The sequence below is a fragment of the Acanthaster planci genome, linkage group LG02, assembly GCF_054643075.1.
Source record: "Acanthaster planci isolate LZ-2023a linkage group LG02, COTS_SCS, whole genome shotgun sequence".
NCBI classification, from domain to species: domain Eukaryota; kingdom Metazoa; phylum Echinodermata; class Asteroidea; order Valvatida; family Acanthasteridae; genus Acanthaster; species Acanthaster planci.
Genome location: NC_141778.1, coordinates 31,351,238 through 31,370,000, shown reverse-complemented (window position 1 = coordinate 31,370,000; position 18,763 = coordinate 31,351,238). Strand labels below are relative to the sequence as shown.

At 39.6% G+C, this 18,763-nt stretch overlaps 1 protein-coding gene across 1 annotated transcript; it reads left to right on the top strand.

Moving 5' to 3' along the window:
* The first annotated feature begins 76 nt into the window (after positions 1–76).
* Positions 77–18,006, top strand: vps37a (VPS37A subunit of ESCRT-I). Its single transcript, XM_022230503.2, has 11 exons — positions 77–243; positions 5,567–5,763; positions 7,583–7,663; positions 8,787–8,901; positions 10,263–10,360; positions 11,166–11,362; positions 12,503–12,621; positions 13,435–13,621; positions 14,363–14,490; positions 15,054–15,197; positions 16,521–18,006. Exons 2-11 carry the CDS (start codon positions 5,660–5,662, stop codon positions 16,590–16,592), a joined length of 1,245 nt encoding a protein of 414 aa, XP_022086195.2. The 5' UTR covers positions 77–243; positions 5,567–5,659; the 3' UTR covers positions 16,593–18,006.
* Positions 18,007–18,763: the final 757 nt, after the last annotated feature.

The window sequence follows — 18,763 nt, the reverse complement described above, 5'->3', positions numbered from 1 at the left end:
AGAGGGCGCGCGATATCGTTTCTAAAAATAATCCAATTCATCATCCACGTACCGTAATACCGCGCTGCGCAGTCATTCCTGTCATGATTATTAGTAGTATTGTGTGTACATATACATCATCATACATGTAAATGTACATGTACATGTATCTTTCGATCATAGGCGCAGGCGTACGTTGATCACTTCAAATTGATACAGATTTATGCTGATTTAGTTGCCACCGAAGAAAAGCCAACAGCACAGGTAAATTGGAGGAAGAGTCCCATATACGGACGCCAGAATTTATTCCCTACAGTACCACTACAGTACAGTGGCATAATTTAGCATAGCCGTCAGACTAGGCCTAGCCCCACTACTAGGGATGGATCGGGAGTGAGAGTCCGTGCCACAGTAGTGGGCCTAGCCTAGGCCCTATTTCAGAAAGCAAAAATGTGTCAAGAAAAGTTCCATTCAGGAGAGAAAATCCAAGTCGTTTAGGTCCTACTTAAAAACATGATTTAGAATTGTTGAGACCAGTCTTATTTTTATATATATGTTATGTAGGGTTTGTGCACAGGGTGTCAAGTGGCATCTGTATATGGAACTCTTTCCTAATATTTACTTTTGGAAGTTAATGGACCCATGACCATGATGACATGTGCCAAGCGCAGTATTTCTTTTCCCATGTACAAACTGACATGACTGACGTCTTTCGGTCTTTCTTGTCTTTTCCTACTTCCATCATACCCCAGAACATGGGAGCGGGGCAGACGTCGGACCCCACAGTTCTAGGGGTACCTCCATCATGCACATGCCATGAACCGGACTGACAAACATATTGCCTAACATGCCTACCCGTTAAGTAGGATGGGTTACTCTATGAACCGCGGTAGTTATTATCTTTCCCTATTGGCGATAAAGATTGCTGTTGTTTAACTCTTACTTGTTAACTTCATATAGAAGATTTTGTTTGTGGGTCAATTTATTTTTCTTTTTGATAGCACAGAATATTTGTGTATGATCTAATGTTACGTCTGTGCACTGTCATGATCGTATACAAGTGGAGGTGGTTGATATCAAGAAATTGTGGAAAGAGCTTCAGATACGGACAACTCTTAGTTTCCCTTAAAAATTATAACAGCCATCAGAAAGTGATCTTGGGGATAACATGTCCTAAAAAGTGAAAATTAGCTGAGAAAATTTTGAAGCATTTACTTAGGAAACAGTTTTTTCAGACAAGTCTCATACTTTCATAGGTTTGTGCACAGAGGCATCAAGTGTTGTCTTAACATGTATACTCTTTCCGAAATGGCTTCTACGGGCCTTTGAAAAAGCATTGTGTTTATAAATAATATAGAAAGAATGGATGATGCATTCAGAGGAAACAAACTAGACTTATATTGTAATAAATGTTGTATTTTACTTGTAACTGACTCCGTTTTTTAGTCTTCTACTTAAATATGTCCTTCTCTAAGAATGAGATAAGAATAATTGTGCTGCTCCACCTTACACTCATTAATCTTACTAGGAATAACTTCAGGAATTTTTACCTCAATTTTTAATGCAGCTACAACTTTGACATTCATCGTATGATTTAAATTGGTGTTTGCAGAAGGAAAATAAGTATGCGGGTCTCGCAAATTGCATTCTCTTGACCGACCAATTTATTTATCGATGTCTAAAACAATCCTTACAGATTTCTGCTTTCTTAGGTCTAATTTCCCAAGAATTATGGCCGTCTCATTAGATCTGAACTACTTTAATATTCATGATTGATGTTAGAAATTCTACATATCCTTTGAAAATCTCTTCAAGTTGTATCAAAAATGCAACAAATCTGAGACAATAATGCTGTTGTAATTATTGGCTTATGTACCAATTGCCCCAGAGGGTAAAAATATGATTGATACAATTAAGTTTATTGTACTGGAGATTGGGGAGGCGCTTTACACATGCAAGCAGTTTTTCAGCCAAGTCATTATTTTGACTCTGAAAAAACATTGGGCACTTTTGCAGTTCATACGTGTCTTGAGACACATTTGACCATTGTGGCAGTAACATACAGGAACCTAGCAATGGAAACCATGGGTAGGGCAGTGTTAGAAGATTGAGCAAGCATAAACAGTATATGCACGTGTATATATGTAGGTACTGAGACACTTGGTGGAGGAAAATTCTAGAGGTAGGGCAAAAAATATTTGTTATTACAGTTTTTTCAAACGTACTGAAAGTTGCAGCATGTTTCATTCTATTTTTCTTTTAATTAATCTGAAAGGGTGGCTACAATAGGATTTTGTGATTACAAACCTCTAAAATGCACCTTTCTGCCTCAGTTAACCTTATTTTCAACTTCTGTTTCATTATTTCAAAGTGTGTTTTAATGCCTTTTCTGCTTTTATGCTAAAGAGTATTTCCATATTCATGAGCAAAATTGTGACGTCATCTCATGAAGAAGCCTCAATGTTACATTGGTTTGTATACAAAAAGCCCTGTGTTTTTGTAGATTTTCCTGGACTAAGTTTTCTCTTCTTTGCTGATTCATTTTTGTTCATGTGCATAGCAACAATAAAATGTCAACCCCACTCTCAGAAATGTTTTCAGCAGGTAAATTCCGGGTTCACAATTTGAACAGAAACACCTAAAGCTGATCTTAATTACTGCTACTAATTACCCCGAACGATAAAAATATGATTGGTACAAGTCTATTATTATGGAGATTGGGGGCATGTACACTGTACACTTTGTGCTTGCAAAGCAGAAGTCCTTATTTTGGCCAGTTCCACTGTGAAAATGTGCCTTTAGACAAATTGGGCCATTACAGCTGTGACATATACATTGTAGGAACCCAGCAATGGATATCTGGTAGACATCTAAACATGAAGGAAACTTAAAGTCCCGAAAAATTGCACTTTTTATTGAAAATTATTGAAACATACCAAAAGTTGCAACATTTTTTATTCTGTTCTTAAAAAAACTAATCTGAACACCCTAAGTTATTAATTATCAGTGTGAATAATATTGCCAACTGTGGGTTTTATTGGCAACGCAAAATGCAAAATATCCAACACCGCGATAATAGAGTTATTATGATGATACACATACATGTATATGTCTATAGGAATGGAGTACATGTATTCACCCAGTCATGTACACAGTATGCTGATCATGATCAGATGGTCATAATGGTATTGACTATGGGGAGGTCAACGAGACAGGCGAATTCCACCCTGGTAGCACGTGAAATTTTGTCACTGTGTTAGTGGAAAAAATTCCATACATGTATGTACGGATGCCACTTGATGCTCTAGGGGTACACAAACCTCAAGAGACTGGTCTGAATAATTCAAAGTGTTTTTTAAGTGAATGGTTCAATATTTTCACTGCTAAATTGGACTTTTAATAATTTATTCTTGATACAGCATCTTACATTATAAAAATCTCAAAACACTTTACAAGAGAATCGTAAACATGCAATAAGAACCAAATATCAATTAATGAATATAGGCCTAAACATAAGATAATACCTTACATGATTAATATCTTAAATACGTCAATTCAATTCAAAAGCACAATCACATTGTTAATTTCCACATTCATATAATTATTAATTTAGAATATCTGATTAATTAATATTTAAGAATTATATTTCCTTAAAAGAAATGTCTTAAGTTGCTTCTTAAAACTCCCATAATCACCAGTGCTTCCCAAATATACCGGGAGTTTGTTCCACATCCCTGGTGCATAGATAGAAAAGGCGTGATTACCATACGCCTTGCTAGGAGTTTGACGAACATTAGGATAACAAAGCTTAACTCCATCACAGCTTTTAGTGCAAATATTTGACTGGTACACAGATATCAATTCTGTAAGGCACTGAGGTGCCCACTCGCTGTGATAAATAAGTTTAAACATAACACAGAGGTCTTTAAATTCAACTACCTTCAACCAGAAGCCAGTGTAATTCCTGAAGAATGTGTGCCATATCTGTACAGCAATCCATCTTTCTCCTGATGACCAGTCTGGCCACAGCATTTTGAACATGTTGAAATTTTTGGAACTGATAATCGTATAAACCCAAATATAAACTGTTGCACTAGTCCAACCTAAAAGTAACAAATGCATGTATAAGTTTGTCAGTACTTGATTGATCCGGATATTTTCTCAGTGTACCGATCGACCATAATGAATGAGATGCAACCTTACACACACTAGAATAATAGAGCATTCATACATGTAGTTCCCGCCAAGTCTAGTATCACCCCAAGGTCACGAAGTGCATTTGAGGCTGGTATATGAACATCTCCAACCCGCACTTCAGTCACCACTTCCAAGACACTTGAATCCTTAAAATGAGACGAGAACCATAATACTTCATTCTTGCTGTCATTCAGTGCGAGCATGTTTGCTCACATCCAACAACAAATCTTGTCTATGACAGATTCAGTACGTGTAACTCAAGAATAGTTAGCGCGGGAACCACAAGAAATTTTAACCTGACAATCATCTGCATAAATAACAGAACTTAAACTATGACGACTTATAATACCCTCCGGCGGATCCATGTACAAGAAAACAAAACAGGTCCAAGCACAGATCCCTGTGGAATGCCAAAACTGGAGAGTCTGGCAGGCTCTTGGACAGTGTTTACCCAATTGATACCCTTTGTGTTCTACTATTTAAAAACGAATTTTAAAACTCATGAACTTTACCCCCTACACTGAAGCGACACTTTGTAGGATATTTTAATACTTTCAGATAGGTCACTCACCGCAGGTAGAAATTAGTGGCGTCTACATGTATATGTGGAATTCTTTCAGTTTTTGTGTAAAACTACGTGTAAAATTAAAGTGCCTTGCCATATTGACCTAACATTTCCTTGAATTTTAAATAGGGGTCAATTTATAAATTTGGGGTGTTCGTGTGATATCCTGCTGTCTCTGCTACAGCAGTTGACCTGTGTAATTTGACAATGGGTATTGGTTGTGGTGGTAGTGTTGTAGAGTTCATGGCTCCTTTGGATGGTATTGGTGTATCATTGAAATTGATTTAAAACTCGTTGCGTTACCTGATCACTCTTGATGTGAAATAGTGTGTTTTAAACTTACAAAATCAACCGCCAGATGTTACAGGGACAAGGAAAAAAAAAGGATCCCAAATTTACTGGAAAGATTGACTTTTTAATCATACTTCTCTTTTTGACGATTTCATTTTTCGAAATCATGAAATCTTGGGTGTACTTTCACAATGAACTGTGATATTGTGCCGGGCAGTGTAAGCGACCAGCTTGGTTTGATAATATCACATCTGCTTATGTTTGGTAGCTACATTTTGCAAGGTTTGGTTGGACAAAATGAAAATTACATAATCTTATACACAAAGACACGCCCATGCATTTGAAACCAAGAACAGCTATTTTTGATCACATTTTCTCGGAATTTTGATTTTGTCAGAAAAAGATTTAGGTAGAGTTTTTCCTGACTTTGACTTCACAAAATTGTTGTAAATCTGGCTTTAGGAGTTGAGAAAGTGTTTAAAAGGATTAGTTTCTGAAAAGTTGGAATCTCAGCAGTATGCCTTTTTTTTTCAGTGAATCCCTCCAAAAACACAGAAATTGTGTTGGCCTTGTCACAGGATCCCTGCAGTATTCTCCTGTGAGGGGTCAAGTTGTGAAGTGGTGAGGATGTCGTGGTTGTTTGGGTCGTCCAAGAGCAACCTGCCCCCTATCACCCCATTGCAGGAACAGCGCAGCAAACAGATCGAGTCACTCAAAAATCTCAATCCAAAGTAAGTCTAGGACTGTGCCTGAAAGTCCTGGTTGGGGCTAGCAATAGCACTTGTGGTCATGGAAGTCACCGTCTAATGGCTACAATGGCCTCTCATTGACATGTGCGTTACAGGTAGCCACAGCCAAGTCTTCAGATGCAGCCCACTTGTTAGTCCAAAGGGTCAATGCAGTAGAGTGCCACATTAATTTACCTTACTTTCTAACTCCTCAGAAGTGAAGTAGTGTTGGAATTGGTGAATTATGTTGTACATTTGGTCGGTTTGGCCTGTTCAAAGCCAAACCAACCCTAAACATAATACAAGTAAACTGAATCGACCCTAAACATGATACAAGTAATCTGAATCAACCCTAAACATGATACAAGTAATCTGAATTGACCCTAAACATGATACAAGTTAACTGAATCGACCCTAAACATGATACAAGTAAATTGAATCGACCCTAAACATAATACAAGTAAACTGAATCGACCCTAAACATGATACAAGTAATCTGAATCAACCCTAAACATGATACAAGTAATCTGAATCAACCCTAAACATGATACAAGTAAACTGAATCGACCCTAAACATGATACAAGTAAACTGAATCGACCCTAAACATGATACAAGTAAACTGAATCGAACCCAAAACCAATCTTAGTAAATCCAACTTGACCTACCCGAACTGAATATCTGGCTCAGAAATTGTCATGTACATTGTAATTTGTCTGATTTTTGTGCCTGAACTTATCCATGTTGCGTGAATTCTTTTGGAAATATCCCAAGAATGCTGCAAATGTACATGTATCTATTTTCTGTCCTAGTTGGAGTGAAGTACATCATGTAATTAATAACTTTGAGGAAAAACTCATTTATCTTGGTCATACCTAAGACTGTGGCTATGGAATGATAATTCACCCTATAATGTCTCAACTTTATTTTTCTTTTCTTTTTTTAGTTTTTGACCAAGATGGCTTAACTGAGCCAACTTGACCCAAAACTGCCGACTTAAAAGTTAAACCAAGCCAACTGAAATGGTGGAAAGACCAAATAGGCATTTTTGAGGTCGGGTGTGTTTTTGCTTCATATCAGGTTCGCACAACTTTAGTGGCAAATTCATTTCCTTTATTGTAAACTTGTTTTGACTCTACTTGCGCCAGTATGGCATTCATTTGAAGAAGCAATTTTTTATCACTGTTGAACCAAGATGGATTCACTGTCCACCGTTTTGTCTCTTGTGGTCAACAGCTGTGACCTCAAATGACCTCTAGTGTTTTCCATTCTGGGCCAATAGATATTCCCTGGAAAATAGGTTCACAGTCAGTACATTTCACAGATTTGTTTTTGACTGCAGAGAGACAGCCAGAGAGAGAGAGAGAGCTCTCAAATGGAAAAAAAAATACTGCCTGAATGTGTGCCTAATCCAGCCTCATTTTCCTGAATGTCATTGAACCATATTAATCCATATCTTAGAACTAAGTATGGCAGTAAGTTGCAATGTACATGTACATATTGGCTTATGTACATGTGCATGTGTGTACAAGCCACGTGCCACTTCTTGCTCACATATGTTCCTTCCTACCACGGCCAGTTACATGTAACTTGGATACAGTATTTTGCTGCTCTATCCAAAACTCAATCCAATGCTTGTCAGTGAGTATGCTAACCTTGTTTCAGAATCTTCGCTGAAGCTCTCTTTCACTTGAATTTCTGAGCTGTGATTGTGACCTTCATTTTCCTCAATCTGTGGGAACCATGCATACATACAGTATATAATGTGCATGAAGCTGCCACATCGTCCTCATTGACGGTTTCATGTTTTTGTTTTAATTTCAGCGTGGTCGAATTGAAGAGGGATGTTGAGTACAGGGTCACATTCAGCACTGGTACAGGTGCAACTAACATTGCACTGCACATGTAAGTACCTCACTACCTACGCACACTTTGCTTTGTCCCTGAGCAAGCCTCTTGACCATGTTTAAATTCATTTGTCTTCGTGCCTTAGAGACTCCATTTGTAGCATACAGTATGTTTTATGTAAATCTGCGCACACGATCTGAATGATGACGGTACATCACAAGAGCCACTCGTAAAAGCAGAAACCAGGAATTATGCAGAAAAGCAAGTCCAATTATTTCAAAGAAATATGGAAGGGCTGCGTAGCACCATGATCAGAATATTGACAAGAATTTAATATCAAATCAGTGCTCTGAAATATGTGATTGCCGAGCTTTCGATAACTGAGTACCTTCTTCAGGGCAAGCAGATTCAGTTCACAGAACTGCTAGCCCTAAAAAGGTACTCAGTTACTGAAAACTCGGCAACCACATATTCTAGAGCACTGATTTTACTTTATATTCTTGTCAATATTCCAATTATTTCAATGTGCAGTCGCTGGTACAACACTTGTATCTAGAGCTGACATGATGAAATTTGAATACAGCCATTTGTCAATGTTTTACTGAAAACTAATAGCTCAATAATTTAACTTCTCAGCACAGTCTCCTTCATATCTCTGATTTCCTGCAACCCTCTATATTCATGCTTGTTCATCACTCCATTTTGTTTCATGAATAGGAAATGCCCATCTTGCTGTTTGACATGCCTCAATTTGACATGTTGTGTTCCTCTTTTCACTGCCTGCAAGCTTTTCTTCTCAGGGGTCCTACACATGTACAATTATCCCTTACCAACTTAGACAAGAGAGCCTCTGTTGACCGTTCAAACTGTACACCCAGCACCTACACAGAGATTATTCAGTTACCTTAACCCTAACCATACTGAACCCAACAAGGTTATGCAGGATTTCAATGGTCCCTAGGGGGTTAGGGTTAAAGTTGGTTCTGTGTTGTCTGTGCCATGTACGTGTATGGTGTGTCTGTCCAATGGGATGGTGTTACCCGGGGAAAAGGGTCCTGTCTCACTTATTCACCAAACCCATAACCATGTATGTCTTTGTACCATCACTGACTTCTACATGTACTTAGGCTGGTCAGAGGCAATGACCCATGATTTGCGCTACTTGTGTTTTTGCCTGCAGAACCTTACCACCCCAGTTTCCTCAGGAGAAGCCTCTTGTGAAGGTGTCACCTCCGCTAAGGCATCCATGGGTCAGCAACACATTGACAGTCGTCGGATGCCCCGGTCTGAATAATGTGAGTGCCTCCTGTCGTAAACTCAGACATCTTAACAAAGTACTCGTGGGTGTTTGTGTTTGCTGGTAGCTTTTCTGCATTGTGGTTTGCCAAACATGAAAGACTGAAATCTACACACAAATAATGTATTGATTGTGTACCTGCTGGTTCATAGTGATTCAAGGCCATGTGAGAATCAGTTGGTTATGGCTAAGAATTGCATCTGTCTGTGGGGAAGTACTGCAAGGTGTTGTAATCGAGACCATCACAAGACCAGACACAAGACCATCACAAGACCAGACACAAGACCAGACACAAGACCAGACACAAGACCATCACAAGACCATCACAAGACCATCACAAGACCATCACAAGACCAGACACAAGACCATCACAAGACCAGACACAAGACCATCACAAGGCCAGACACAAGACCATCACAAGACCAGACCTTAGACCAGACACAAGACCATCACAAGACCAGACACTAGACCAGACACAAGACCATCACAAGACCATCACAAGACCAGACACAAGCCCAGACACAAGACCAGACACATGGCCATTCACTAGACCAGTCACAAGACCAGACACAAGACCATGCATTAGACCAGTCACAAGTAACAGGGTGAACAATGACCAAGGAATTCATGCTTTTGTCGCAGTTCATTTGAATAGCTTGTGACTTGAAATCAGACTGGAGGCCTTGTGTGGGTCTTGTGCTGGTCTTGTGAAGGTCTTAAGTGGTCTTAACTACAACACTGGTACTGCAACCGTTGGCTAATGGCTCCCATAGGTTTACATATTATTTTGAGTTGCAGCCACAACTTTTGGACACAGCTCTATATTGACTTGTTCAAATGGCTAAGAGGTGGAAATTGTGAGAAAGTTACGGTAACTCCCCCAAATATGTTGGAATGTGTTACTGGTGTTGTGGCAGTGTTTATCTTGATTTAGAGCTATTCAAGACGTCCACTGTTTGATCATATCAGGCTTGCAGTCCCAATTTTAAGGCATGTAGGAGTACAAAGATTCTTTCATTTGTTTGCTTCACACTGGATTTCTGGGGATTCAAGGAATCCTCAGTACTACAGGGCCCAGGGATATCAAGTTAAACAAGTGAAAATTTGACACATTGGCTTCAAGTCTGGGTCACAGCTTCATAAGTTATGGGGTTGACGGCAAGGCCAAGTCTCACTGGGGCAGAGAGGAGGTTTTTTCTCCTGTTCACCTTGACTTGAATCGGAGTTGCAGTTGTTGGGAGTGTTGCTTGAGTCACACAGAAGTTTGAGTCTGAGTCACTTGTGCTACCTTCAGTACTGGCATGGTACAGTGTGTTATACTTCACTGACCACACCTCATTTGTCCCTTGACATTTTCAGTTTGGGGTCCACACCGACTTGGGTCGCGTCATTCAGAGTATCATACAAGAGATGAGGACAAACCAACCGTTTGTGTTCACAGCAGACCCAGTGCAGGTGTAAGTAACAGAAGTCAAGTGTTGTTGTCTAGTTCATCACAAGTCCTTTCTCAGATCCCCCTCCCCACAAGCCCAGTCCCAAGACCCCTTACAAAACCTGACATAAACAGTGTGGACAATTGTCACAGCTCATATGAATAGCTTGTGACTCGGATCAAAACTGGATGACGTGGTGGATTTGCAGGGACCTGTGATGGATATGAGTGCAACACTGCTAAATCCTGATAAAGAGTCAATGGAAATGGAGGACTCTGGTCTTTCAGCTGGGAGCAAATAATATGAAAATCACAAGTTTGCAAGTGGGATTTTCACAGATAAAATTTTAGATGGAAGAAAATGAAAGAAATGGATTGTTTGAAATGCCCCTGTTTCTCTGAAATTTTACCTATGAATCAACTTGAGGACGTGAATTTTTATGTCCAAGGAGTTGAATTTCATGTGCAACTTTGGAACAGTATTTGGTGTTCTTAAATGACTTAGTCAATTAGCTACTTTTTGATCAACAGTACCTGTGGTGAAATAAAACATCCTGTGATTAAACAAAGAATTTGCTGTTTGTACATGTACATTACCCCAAAAAGGAAAAGAAAGTTGTTTTCAGAAGGTTCTCTCTGAACGAGCTACAGTACACTTCTGAATAGCATCTGACGTCACGCTTTGTTTATCTTTATTCTTTCCCATGAGGGCTCGATGGATTGCGCCCCACTACACTGCCGTAGGCAAGCATGCATGTAAATAAAGCGTGAGGTCATTGTGTTGCAGGTCTAATTGAAATGTTACTCTTAATTTCTTTTTTGTTTGACAGCAACGCAGGCACCATGTATCAACCCTACACACCCTCTACGGCCCTGTCCCCATCTTCTCAATACCCGGTAGCCAGTCAGCCGCCTGCGCCCGGGTACAGATCCACACCTGCCAGTCTACCCCAGACTGGTATCCTGCTGCAGGGGAACCAGCCGCCGGCAGCGTCATTAGTGGCCACCCAGAGCTCTCATCTACCAGGTAGGGGGACCTTTGATATGCTTACCGCAAGAGATTCTCAAACAGCTAAATCACTGAATGCACAGAACTGTTTTTGAAAAGTAATGGTTTACATGTAGGTTAATGACTGCCAGCCAATCACTGGTCAATTTCGCCTGGTACCCAACCAGTGGTAGACAAATGGTCACCGACTAATTTTACCCATGGTTGTACTTGGAAGACCAGTTCCAATTTCTTGAATATACCTAGCAAAAATCAGTGCTAAATTAATACTAATTATTGCTAAGTAAAAGTCAGTTTTGAAACTTTTGTAGCAAACTTTTTAGTGATTAGCAATTTTGATTTGGTCTCAGTTGGTCCTTGTGCTGAGGCATGAGGTGCTGACTTTGCCTGAGTTGGATAGGAGCTCTGGGGAAAGTACTGGTGCACACTGTAAGCCCACAAGGACACTTAGCGGGCAAGTGGCCAGCGAAATATTTCCTTTGGTGTTTCAGAGATGCTTTGTTAGATCCAATGAAATAGTGTAAACTTGCGAGTGTAGCTTCGCTTTCACCCTAACCACGCTTGACGTTATTGAAATAACAAAGAATCTAAAATATTGTTGCAATGTGGTTTTCCAAGAAATAAATTCATATATCTTGTAATGGCATCTCAGTTTTGAAGTCATTCCTTTTGTGTGTCATCATTAGAATTTGTATGCAGAATTTCTTCTTTGAATTCTCAGAATTGTGGGGCGCTCTTTGAGTTCTAAAAAGTATCAAAGCAAAAGTGGTGAAGTTGTTGAAAAACCTGTTGATTGACAGTCCATTTACTGGAGTATTCAAACTGAGTTTATTATTGTTAGGATGGTCTGATGATTTGAAGTTTTTTCTCTTAGGCAAAAGGGCATAGCATGTTTTACTCCTTAGAAAATAGTTTCTACGAGTTTCTGTTTTCTTTTCCATTGTCTCATATTTTAGACGGTACTGCATACTGTGATCATATCATTGGGGTACAAAACATGTGCTGTCTGTTTTTTTTATTATCTTGAGCAAGTTCAGATGAAATTGTTCCAGTGACAGTAATTCAACCATTAGCTACTGTCTTATTTCTACTGTTCCTAGTGACTACGGGTGGCCTCAGACCATTCTTAACAAATATCACATTGTCACTTGCATGTAGGTGCTACAGCATCAGCTACCCAGAACACTGAAGGAAGAATTCCTAACCGCATTGACACTCTAGACCATCTTGGCATTGAGCCAGTGGTCTTGCCGTCAGGATTAGACAGCATGGGCACGGTAAGACAGTATCTTGACTTCTCATACACCGTCCTGTGATAATCAAATTCTTGTTAATTGTGTTTCTCATTATGTTTTGGTGAACTAAATAATGATGGGAAACATCAAAATCAGTGAGAAATTCAGTCTAATGTTAGCATTTGTAAATACATGAAATACCAGGAGCTGTACCCTTAAAGGCTGGTTCACTCACAACAAGTCTGAAATTTATCAGGAGGAGAAGACTAAGTACCAGCTTGTTTTATTGGCATAGTTAATACGCTAAAGAGCACCTTCTTGAGAACTTGCATGGAGGACATATTTGTAGCTTGTGGGTCAGTCAACAGAGGCTTCTTATTTCTTGGTTTTCAACCAATGAAATCCCAGGGGACAAATGCAGTCACCAACCATTGTGGGCTTTGGTTGGTTTACTGCGTACCTTTTGCCCATGTACCTATATCAGAGTTTGAATATTTTTCGTCAAATTGTGGTCAAACATCAGCATGACAAGTCTTTGCTCCTTGCTGTTCATGTTGAAACAGACAGGTATTGATCACCAGCATTGCCCAATAGGCTGGTTCTAAACAGTTTACTAAACTCACCAGTGCAGAGATGCTAACATTACAATTTAGGCGTAATTTTTACACATAAAGAATTTTTGCCAGAGGCGCGTGGCTCGTGGCAAATTACTATTTTTCGAGTTGCAGTGTTGGCATCTCTGCCAGTGCAACCATTGTAGAAAAGTGCGCATTCACTTGGCGTTCGACTGCGGTTGACCATAGTTTTTGATTGAAGTTGCTTTTGGATGTGATGGGAATGAAATCTGTTTTGCAGAGGCGGTACAGCATGCCCTCTATCCCCCTCTCCTTGAAGGACAACTTGTCAGGCCTGAGCTCTGCCCAGTTGCAGGAGATTCTGGAAAGCGAAGAGGCCGAGCTGAAGGTGTTCAGCGACCTGCCCCAGGTCAAACGATTGCTTGCCGAGAGGCATGAGCTATATGACCATTGTGAGCAGCTGGCTCGTGAGTATCCCCAGCTTGGCTTTGAGTACGAGTTTCAAGTCACTTTCTTTGAGTCTCAGTCCTGAGTCACTTGTTGAGTCACAAATCTCGAGACATGTGATCTCTGTTCAGTCACTTGTCAGAGTCCTGGTCCTTGCCAATATCACCAAAATTGGATCACCAGAATTGTGACTTGAGATGGACTCGAATCCAACCTTGGCCTTGGGTTCTGATACCCAGATTGCAATACAACACCAGGCAAGTTTGGGCCGTAACTGTAGTTGATCCATTGTTGAATTGCTTCTTACCAATGTGCATGTGCAATGCCATCCCACTCAAATGACACTAGTTAAACCTTTTCCTGACATCCCCCTGTCTCTTGTGTTTTGCTCTTGATTGTATCTCTTGTTGCATTCATGGTCTCTCTTGTCTTGTATAGTTACTCTTGTTTCGATGGTTCCCTCTGTATTAGATTCCTAAAAAGGTTACAAATAACCAGCAATGCAACATACCACAGGGCCTGTTTCCAAATGGCCGACTAGATAATTCATCAAACATCCAGCTGACCACAGTCAAACTTTAATTAAGTATAGTCATTCAGTGCTTGGACTTGCCTAATAGGAAACAGCTGCCATGCTTAACGGCTTGTTTCCAACCACAACCAAGAGATTTGGGTGAAGTCTGACATTGTTACATCCTGGTGAACAGGTTTATTGGCACTTCATGGTAAGATTGAGTCATTTGACATTTGTCTCCCTCCAGAGGCCAACGTTAGTTACCAGCCTGAACTGGAGAAACTGAAAAACAGCTTGAGAGAGAGACTGAAGGAGAGGAATAATTTCAGGAATCGCTTTGACATGAACTGTCTCAACCAGCAGCGCATCAATGAGGTATTGTTTTTTAAGAAAGCAGTGTAGACTTCATTCCAGCCTGTCAGTGTACATAAAGTAAAATAACCTGCAGATCTTTTTTGTCAAGCAGCATATTTGTGCCAAGCATGTTTGTAGACAAGCTTTAAAGGAGTTTCCGCTATTGTGAGGCAAATTCTGACAAACCTCCCTAAAGCCTGTTCTCATTTTTGTTTTTCAAAAGATATACAAGGCTAATAAAAATGCTGGTAAAGTTTGCACTGTTTTTCCACCTTTAAGTAACATTTCTGCGTTGTGGGTATTTTTTCCAGTGAAAGTATGCAGCACCTGGCTTACACAAATATTCAGATAGTCCTTTGAGGTCCATCAAATTTAATATTGACTACAGATCAAATGAGAATTTTTCATATTGCAAATGACATTGCACTCAAAAATATTAGAAAAATGTCAAAGTAAGATTTTCGTAAGGTTAAACAGCGTTTCTTTTTTGATTTCCTGTTACGTTTTCAAAAACACTCCTTTGAAAAAATTTTTCCAAGCTTTGGTTGTTCTACTCCTGACAAATGGTGATTTGTTTGCTTCAGCAATTTGACCTGCAACTGACCCTGGATCATCTGAGGGTGGCTGCAGCAGAGGCAGAGCATGAATCAGAGGCCAAAGCGGAGGCGTTTCTAGAAGGAAGAACACCCATCGAGGAGTTCCTGCGGGAATACTTGGACCTGAGGAAGGTAACTCCACGCTCTCATGCCTTTGGTTTCTTTTCATTCATAATAGGCAGTTTGATTATTAACCACTTCCTGCCGGGGAATCCAGAATCGGAGCCGTATGGTTTATATGCGTGGCCGGGGTCTCTGAACTCGGACAAAGGAAACAGGGCCCTGTAACAAAAGACCGTACTCCGAACAAAAGACCAAGCTGCTGGGCATTATCAACATTCTTCACTCTCAAAAGTGGCGATAATCCAGCCTTGTTTTGAAACCGTATACGAGGGTTTGGGGCATTTATAGTGAGCGGATGACCACCAGGAACAAAAGCACTCCACCACCACGGCGATGAGCCACACAGCACCGCTGCACGCTAATCTGGCCCCAATTGAAAAGAGGTCAGCAGTGCACTGAGCCAGGTTCGTGAACAAAAGAAAGTTACATAACACCGCACAATTTGGGCTCTTTTTACAAGGCTGCAGGCCTGGCTGAAATACTTGGGCGTCAATGAAGATCACCTGCCAACTTAGAGTAGTGCCTAAAGATTACTTCGTGCGGCTATAAACGTCCGTTAAATGAAATGATGAATTTTGAAAAATTGAAGGCATGAAGTGGTTAACAAAAGAATGGCCTTGGCTAGCAACATGTTTGTGTTCAAATGCTGTTCTCACTGCTATTTTGTTGTCATTCTTTGTTTTTGAGGGGGAACATTATTTGTTTGAGGAGGGGCTCTTGTTGCCAAGCATGTGTCTGATACTGCTGCGTACACCTCATGCATATTCGTAAACAAACTTATCTCAAACTCATTCCATTGGTCACATTAGTGACCGGCCAGTAAACTGTTTATGAGTTAACTATGAATATTCAGTATCCTGTTTCTTCACTACATTTTTGCAAATTGCATTCAGTTTTAAACTCCTGGCACTAAGTTTATCGGCGATGTTGGCAAGTCTTCTAGAATGGCAATCTCACCAATTATGTAAACGGTGTTGTGAGGTGGTGCTCCTCCATCTGATTCATTGACCTCAAACTAAATCATATTCAATGTAATTGTTTTTCCCATTGATAATATTTGAGTGATAAGCCAACTGTGTGTCATTTTTGAAGGAAATGTAGAATTTTAATCTGCCAAAACTCTTAAAAAGTCTGTGTGTCAGATGAAATACATTCATGAGCAAAATGACTAAGCCACAAATTGTTCATCAGTTTTTGTGTTCTTGGACAGTCATATAACACTCACTGCCAGCCTCACATATGTGCGGCATGTTCAGACGGCGTATGTGTATTTTGCAAACCAGACCGGTCGCCTGAGCACTCAGTTTTATATGTTTCTCCCTGTTCTGGTAGACAATGCATCTGAGACGAGCCAAAGAAGAGAAGCTGGACGACCTGCTGAAACGTGGAATCCCTCTGAAATGATCAGAGATGCGTTGGAGCATCTCCAAGAAACCGAAATGTTGCAGCTCTTTCAGGAACGCTCCAATTGGTGCACCTCTGCATTGTCTTTGTTTGTTTCCACTGTGTCTGGCTGGAGCAAACCATTCCTGACTTTAAGCTGTTTCGAGTAGGAAAGGATGGACTTTGTGTTGGTATGTTCCAATCACATCCAAGCATCTGACCACCAATTGAAATACTAATCATGAGGGAAATGGTGATTTGTCATATATACTGGATAGGCATTGTGCAAATTGTGCCACAGTGGCTGTGAATTTTGTTTTCTTGTCGTGCTCAACAAAACTTTCCGCTCAAGTTCCATTGTCTACAGTGCACTTATTTTTTGTTCAGAGCATATTTCCTGTCTGAGCGATGTCAGCCGCATGCAATGTTCTCAACAATTTGGGGATGTTTTGTTATTTTTGAATCCAAGGCTTATGGAGACACTGGAGCCATCAAAAAAATTTTAGAGCCATCACATACGGACTTCATGGCTTTGTCACAAGGGAGCACTCTCAGTCTGTACTCAGACGAGGCAGCAATATCCCAACGGTTTATAAAAACTCCAATCAGCTTGAAATGTGTAGTTAATAGTAATCGTGTGTAGACTTGGATGAAATTTTCTTCTGGCAGTGTTCCCATTTTTCTAACGTGTGCAATATCACCTGTGGCCTTTTAAATAGAAAACTCAAATTGATTGCAAAATGAATGGACATTTTTGAAACACGGTCAACTTGATCTCCTCACAGATTTAGGTGACAGTGAATCTATAGAGACAGTGGTGTAGCTTGGTTGGGGGGAGAGGGGCAGTTCCCCCTTGAAACCATGTACCTCACATAAAACCCCTATCCCAGATTCAGATCAGCCAGTGGTACTGACAAGCCACTGATCTTCTATTTTCATGCATTGATGTTTAGATGTAAATTCTAGACAACTTGTTAGATGGAGTCAGACGTATTGGTCTTATTTGATAAGCGAACATGAGAATTAGTTCCATGTAGGCTACCTTTGGCTAATTTTGCAGCTATTCAATAAGTGTGTTTAAAGTATTTTTTTCGTTGCATAACAGGGGAAAACATCTCTCACTATTTGGAAAAAAACAGACTTGAAAAAATGATCAATTGTGTTATTTTTTAATTAGATAGCATGATTGTAAATGTGATGTATTGATTTTTACATGTTTAAACATACAAATGTTTGTATTATGTATTATAAGGACATGTTTAAAGTGTATGACTTAGGCTTTGTAGATAATGCCTGCATTGCCAAAGAAAAATCCATGCATTAATCTGGATTCTAGATACGTGTAATAAATATGCATAAAGTACCCTTAAAAGGTTAATGTGTCCCTTAAATTGTAACACACATTAAATAAAAGCAAAAGCCTTATGGTATAATATTTTGCTTGTGTTACTTTGGCTTGAATCCTCCTGTAAACTGTTTTATTTAATTGGGTTAGGGGCTTTAAAAGCATTAAAATAATTAGTGTTTGCTCAAATACACTTCTCTTGCATTGAGAGGTAGTTCTAAGTTGGCAAGTTGTTGGCAAGTGGGTAATTTTTTCACCAAATTCTTGTGAAAAATGTTAAAGTCTTAAATATTTGGATTTTAGATTTGCATGGAAGTGGTACAAATGATGCAACAGATTCTAGTTCCTACGCAAACATGGAATATTTTTGTGCACTCTCAGATAGTTCTCTGAAGAAAAAGGTATTGGGCTGAATTTCCAAAGATTGGAATGAAAAGCACTCCTTTCCAATTTCGTTTTTTTTTTGTCAGGCTGAAAGGATATTTTGTGGCTTTTAAAAACATTCAATTCTTTAAACCAAATTAACAAAAATTGTCCAAGTCAAAATAATTAAAATTCGAAGGAGGCAAAAAGGAGATAGCAGTTGGGGACAAGAAATTTCTTTACTATTTCCACTTGGGTATCAAGCGATATTTCTCTATTTATTATGTGCATTATGTGTCTGTAGTGCTTCTTGTTCAGAAGAGGGCGCTATTGTGAAATTTTCGATATTTTGAAAACTCAATAGAGGGCGCTATTAATACAATCAAAATATAATGCAAAATATTTCGTCAATAGAGGGCGCTATTTTTTTAGCCAACAGAGGGCGCTATATATCAAATCAGTGGAGGGCGCTCTTTATATAATC